The 7,025-nt window shown below is 37.7% G+C and overlaps 1 protein-coding gene across 5 annotated transcripts in view; it reads left to right on the top strand.

Moving 5' to 3' along the window:
* The window catches only part of glis3 (GLIS family zinc finger 3), a 16,505-nt gene that overhangs the window by 4,110 nt on the left and 5,370 nt on the right, over nt 1-7,025 (top strand). For all 5 annotated transcript variants that reach the window (XM_032539360.1, XM_032539359.1, XM_032539358.1 and 2 more), the window contains exons 5-6: nt 5,372-5,533; nt 5,671-5,781. In XM_032539360.1, the coding sequence (XP_032395251.1) occupies nt 5,372-5,533; nt 5,671-5,781 (273 nt within the window). The remainder of the gene's footprint in view (nt 1-5,371; nt 5,534-5,670; nt 5,782-7,025) is intronic.

Raw genomic sequence — 7,025 nt, 5'->3', positions numbered from 1 at the left:
GCTGAAGACATGAAAGGGGAGAGAGGGAGGAATGACATGCAGCAAAGGGCTGCAGGTTTGAGTCGAACCCTGGCCTGAGTAAACTTCTATATACGGGCACCCGTTCCACCAACTTAAATGTAACGTGATTATATTAGAAATAGTCTAAAGCTTGTCTGAGGCACACCAGTACTGTGAGCTAAATGCTTATGTCAGCATGCAAACCTGCTCAAATAAACAATGCTGATATGCAGATGTTAAGCAGGTGCAGGTTTATCAGGTTCACCATGTTACATTTCACTGGAATTGACTTGTACCCCATACGATTTCAAGTGACAAATAAAATTGATTGGTTGCTAATGAACAAATTAAGCAGAGACTGATTGAAACGTCATTAGCTTTGCAAGTATATAAACCAGTGGATTGGACAATAATCATGTTAACCTAATAGTGGCGTTATATGTGTCAAGGGATCACCAAAGTACTTACAACTCTTCCAAAGGGGGCCATTAATGTCTCATATCCATCAAATAGCTTTGGAGATATTTCACGAAAAGTCAAAAATGAAATTCTGCTGGTGGTGCTAAAGGAAAAGACAGAGGATCACCACAATCAGTAGGATTAATCCTATGGGGACTATAAATGTCTGAAACAGATGTCCGGTCATTCCATCCAGTTTTTACTGAGACATTTAAGTCTAGACCAAAGTGCAGGGCCGACCAACCAACCAACAGACAGACCAACATGCAATTCCATTGACTCATGCAGCTAGCATAGCTTTCAAAATATGCATGGCTTGTACACCACTTTGAACTCCCTCCTTTGTTTTTTCTTCCTCCCACTGGGAAAATAGTTGAGACTTTAATGAGAAATTGACAAACCACTCGCAAAACATGTTTCATGTCACTGCTTTTAACAAGTCAATTATTAACAGCATGCATACCTGCAGTCGACCTTTTGTACCAAAATACTCACTTATTATATGAAGCCTGCTCTGTTGCCATGGGGCTGCAAACCTTGGATGGATTTAGGTTTCATGAATAATAATGAAGAAAGTATTCATGGTCATAGCCCATTGCTAAAAACAAATTTGATACAAAGTGGCACATGTGTTTGTGGTCCTGTAATTATAGTACAGGCTAATTCTGAGTAAAGAGAGAAAAGGCTAGCACACTTGACATATCTTTCCTGCGTTTTAATGAGACATTTTTACTCTGTGTGGTTGAGTCTGAACATTATGTCAAGAGTGGAGGCTTTTTCTTTCTTAACTGTACATGAGCATTTTCATAAATCTGAGAGAGATCTGTGAGATTGAAAAGTTGTTATTTAAAGATAGAAATGCTAGATATAAAAACTCTAAATCTCACAGAACAGTTCAAAAAAGCTAAAAGCACTTTAATATTTAAGCTAACTTCTCTTAAACAAGCCCACCTTTCAAATTATACAATTGTCCAGATGCAGCACCCAGTTGTTCTGAAATGATTGGCAGGTGAATAAACTGATGCACGATAAATGAAGTGTGAGCCCGCAGCAGAACAATGACGTAGCTCTTGTTACAAAGGGAACACATAGGACAGGCCCAGGCTTGTGCCTGTCATCTTACAATCTGTTTAATGATGTTTCAGCAGTTTGTTAACATATCCTCGACTCAGCAGTCTGTTTGCCTCTGTCACTGTGATTTTAAAACATGATTTTAAAAGCACAGTGTGAACTTAAATCCCAAGAGATTTCTACAGCCATTGTAAATTAGAACATTCATTTAGATGTTTAGACAATTTTATATATCATAAAGCGCTTTACCATTTTGCTAATTGCTCCTTGGGTAGTGGTGAAATCGCTTGCTCTTTGGAATTATTATCTTGTGCATTGTGGCTGCCATGCATTATATTACCACTCCAACACTAAAAATGCTAAAAAGAAAAAACAAAACACAAAAAAAAGATGTAATGAGAAAATGTTTTGCCAAAATTGGTCAAAGTGTGCATCATCTTCTTTCACTATGCATTACTTATGTTGTGATCAATCAGTGCATTTGCATAATGTGAATATAAAAACTTAGTTTCTTTCTAATCCACTACAATTCCGTACATGAGCATTTTGTAATTCAAGCCTTGCTAATGCCGTTGAAAGCAAGCTTATTAGAGTTCAGGTTTGACCACATTTTAAGCGCCATCCCTACAATTGTTTGGAGGAAACTAACTTTGGGTTTAATATCAGGGATAATGCTTTATTATCTGGAATAAACTTTCACATTACAGCGTGTGATATTATTTTGCATTAGTTAACATAGCCGTTCATTGTGACAGTGCTCTTCTCAGTTACACGAAAAGTCCCATGTACGAGGGTTTTCTAACATTTAAGTACCAAATACTGACCGAATGCTACACATGTTGTTTGATCTATTTGTCCCGCACTTTGAGTAGTTGTGTCACACCAGTATGCATCATAAAAAAATAAAACGTAAATGCATCATCTGCAAACATCTAAATGAATGTTCTAATTAACACCCCTACAGGAATGTAGAAGTCACTGGAGACAGAAAAATGTACAGTATAAGGAAACAGGTGAAACAAAAAGAGCAAAGAGGGGAGAAATATCACTGGTGTAACAGGGAGGAGCGGAGTCCAGAGTGAATTGACCTCAGGCAAAGACTGGGCATTGGACAGACTCTGTTGGCACGGACTGCAGCTGTCATTGTTCAACCAGGGCATGAGTACCTGCCAGGACCTGTCAGAAGCTGGCTGTAACACTGATCTACACTGAGGAGCCATGCTGCTTTCTTTTCAGCCCAAACGTTGCCCGCGAAAAACTAAAAAGCCCTCTGCGCTTCATGAGAGCTTTATAAGACAGAGAGAGAGAGAGCAGAGTTACACAGTTACATACCCCTGGCTAGTCCTGGAGTCTTGGCAGTATTTTAGCTTTATGCTGGTTCTCACTTGTCTGACCACTTTGTTTCTGAGAGACTATTTATCTCTGTCTGTGCTGTTTTTCTTTTGGTATTCTAGCTGAGGGGTCTGTTGTTAATTCTTTTCTTTAGATTATATTTATGATTGGTCAACTTTGCAAGGCCATCCCCTTATAAAGGAGCATTTATTGTAATAGACCAGAATTGGAAAGAGTGCCCGAGTAAAACGTCTTTGTCATTTCTCATTTTGTGCTGCTCTATCATTTTGGATTCCAATTAAGTGCTTGCTTAGTGCTCGCTTTAGTGCTTGTCCTTTGGTAAAACATTTTTTTTTTAAATGTTCAAATTCAGCGCTGGTCACCTTAGATTTTACGCTTTTAAAAAAATTCCAGATTACAACCACCATACTATTACATTCACAGAATAATTGTCATAACATGAAATTGTAAAAATAATAAATGCAGTTTTGCTTAACAAAACATTTTCATTTCCTAGTTCAATTGCGGAAGCAGGATGGTGTTTGAGAATAGATGTCAGGAAATAGCTGTGTTGTTTGGAGGAAGAATGGCAAGTATTTCTATGTGGAATGCAGAGAAATGTTATTAGTAAGCTATTAACGGGCAGAGACATTTTGATTTGGCTTTGGCAGTGATGACTGAGAGGTATCAGTATGTCAGAAATTTAGTCTTGGTGAAAAAAAAAGAATTGGACATGGTCTGTGTGTTTTCTCATAAGGCTTAGTAAAGACATTCCTACCCCCCTGTGAACAGGAAGGAGAGAGTAAAGTCCTGGCCCTACACAAGAAGAAAGACATATTTTATCAGTGAAGTCACTGTGGTCGTATGATACTGCAAAAAAAAAAAGCCGTTCTGTTGATTTGGATAACTGTGGTATTTTTCCTAAAACACATGAAGTACTGTAGTACAAGTGCAAGGGCCTGTCTGATGCTGTTATATGGTGTAGTCATTCTTCAGTCTGAGCTTGGCTGTAAATGTATTAGAAATAGTCTACTACAAGTGACTGGTTTTGTAATTGATAGCTACCAGCCGCTGTCAAGGTGATGCAAGATGAAGGATTCAAAACACAGATGACAAAACAGTGATGTGTGTATACACACTGACCCCTGCTGGTGACACACACATCCACCAGAAATGTGTTACTTAAAAAAATATATTTGTGTAAATTTGAACAAGTGAAATAACTCTCTTTAAGTTTTAAATAGAATTTGCCATTTTGGTTGTAAACAAAACCCCAACGTTTAATCCTTGCTCAATTATTTCAAAGTATACATTGTTAGAAAGCCTAAAGCTTCATGATTTCATGTGTGGGAAAACTTTTAAGATCCCAATATCTGTGTGACAACAGTTCCTTTTTTATAACCGGAGAGCATACAAAACAGAAAAGAAAAGGACAATAGGTGAGAACAAACCATGTATTTCTACCACGTGTGTGCCTCTGTTAATTTGGTTGAGTGTCATATAGACTTGTTCTGACTCATTGGTGGTGAACTCTTAAGCGTTACTTGGGCAAAAGAAGGCAGGATCATGACTGTGATCAAATCGTAACCATTTCATTTTGAGTGTTATATTCATGCTTTTGTGCACAGAAAGAGAGTGCTTGTTGAGGAATTAAGCATCCCACATAGATCCCACATAGCTGATTCTTTCAAAACAATTATGTATGACACTCTAGCTGGAATTATTAGTGTTAAAATCCTTAAGTAGATATCTGTTCCTCATAGTGTGATGTACTATATCCTGTGTGTCCAACATCCAAAAATGAAAAAACAAAAAATAAAATAATAATAATGATAATAAAGGCACAGTCATCTAAAATATAAATATAAATTCACATAATAATCGCAGTGTAGTAGAAATTGACCGATTGTAAAAGCAATATGGTTGTATGATTATCAAACATGAAGACACAAGTGATACAAAAAGACTGCTCACTACTAATAATAGCCAGGAGTTGTGACTAAATAACATAAACTTGCCATGAAACTAAAATGTACCTGTCTTTCCCAAATGTTTACCCCTCAGGGCTTTGCTGCTTCACAGCTGCTTGCCTGTCAACCATGCAACAAGTCCTCCAAACCATACAACGATGTACTGTAGGTCGTTTATTCCCATTCTCTTATTGAACCCACAGTCACCAACCATGGCAGTGAGCAGTTAGGGCTAACTTGAGTGTAAGAGACTAAATTACCCATTTTTCTATTCAAAAGCTTTTTTATATTTCCTCTTTCACTCCCTCCCACACACTGAGGTCAGCCGGCCTTTGTCTGCAGCGACCTCCAGCTAATAAGCTCATAGCTTGTAACGTAGTGTGTAACATCTTGTACCTTGTAGAGCTTGTATTGGACAACAAACAAAACAAATCAATGACTTCAATTATTAGATTTAAATGTAGTAAAAATACACACGTGGCAACCTGGTGGTAATGTACAGCTTGGTCAACTTGAACTGTGTTTATATGTGGTTACAGTTCGAGGGCTGCAAGAAGGCTTTCTCTCGGCTAGAAAATCTGAAGATCCACCTGCGTAGCCACACGGGGGAGAAACCCTACCTGTGTCAGCACCCAGGCTGTCACAAGGCCTTCAGCAACTCAAGTGACAGAGCTAAGCACCAGCGTACACACCTGGACACAGTGAGTGGCAACCATGCACAAACACGTACAATTATGGATGGAATGATGTATTTCAAAGTCTGTGTGTGTGTGTGTGTTTGTGCGTGTCTGCCTCTATGTGGAGTCCTACAAGTTTTCATATGTCTGTGGTTGTACAGAAGCCATATACTTGCCAGGTGCCTGGCTGCGCAAAGCGCTACACTGATCCCAGCTCCCTGAGGAAACACGTGAAATCCCACTCTACTAAAGAACGACAGTTACGGAAGAAGGTACAGTGCATGTTGTAACACAATTCACAATTTTTTCCAATTACTGTTGTTCTTGAGAATGTATGTTAGTGAGAAAAGTAATACCAATTATGCAACACATACAATAGAACGGATAAACTGTCCACTGAAAATAAACTGGATTTGTAAAAGATGTAGGCTAGCCCTGAGTAATTGCAAGTAGACAAGGTTGTCTTCCTTAACATTACAACCATGAACAATAGAAAAGCTACATTAGGTTTCATTTCTCCTAATAAGCTGACAATATTGATCATTATATTCCGTGTTTCTCTCCAACCCACTCTGTTAATCTCTGCAACTTAACTATTGACAGACCAATTTAATTTGCTTTAACTTTCATTAACTTACATCTAGGTGTGTATGCAGTCAGATGACAATACATTCACCGACGCTCACGCTGACAGAGCTAGGTGCCACATAAATACACATCATTTGTGATATTTTTGTCTTGTTTACACCTCCTTTATTTCCCTTCAGGGTGACTCTTTTCCATTATGGCACTGCAGTGTTGCAGTTAAGAGTTGTGTATGGGTATGAAAGATTGATGCTCTTTAGCTTACTGAGGATGATGTCCCCATCTAAACCTCAAATAAAAGTTTAATGTAATTGGGATTTACTGATGCTTTTCAAGATGAAGTTGATGTCTTATTTGTTTCTTACCAAGTCCCCTGCAAAATCCTAACTTATATACTATATAAAAATCCTTTTAAGCAGGGAAAAAAGCAGAGGATGTTATGCTTTTGAAACTTTTTTATTCATAAAAATGAATTACAAACCACAGTGGGCAATAGACTACGAAGCCAGTTAGGTTATTTCTTACAGTAACATTAATAAAACAATTTCAGAACTTAAACTTAACCACTGCATTTGCCAGAATAGTTTAATCAATTCTAAAAGAAAAAATAATTCATCAAGGAGCACAATATTTTTACTCCTTGCCTTGTCCTTTCCTCAGGCAGACAGAGGGAATACAATCTTACACAACAAAACAAACGGTTAAATAACATGCCAGAATGAAATATTTTTAAAATTTAGTAATCATTATATTTGTAAACTATAATATTTAGAAAATAATCTCCAAGCCTACTTTTTGAACAAAAGGTTAAATGCTAATTTAATATTCCAGAATGAAATCCTCTCTTTCAGTACCATGGATAGCGCTACTCAGCCAGCCGCGCCAAAACACTATTTGATAGAAAATAATCAATTGCTATCAATCAGTTGGG

The sequence above is a fragment of the Etheostoma spectabile genome, chromosome 16 (genome assembly GCF_008692095.1).
Source record: "Etheostoma spectabile isolate EspeVRDwgs_2016 chromosome 16, UIUC_Espe_1.0, whole genome shotgun sequence".
Taxonomy (NCBI): domain Eukaryota; kingdom Metazoa; phylum Chordata; class Actinopteri; order Perciformes; family Percidae; genus Etheostoma; species Etheostoma spectabile.
This window is presented reverse-complemented; position numbering and strand designations above follow the sequence as displayed.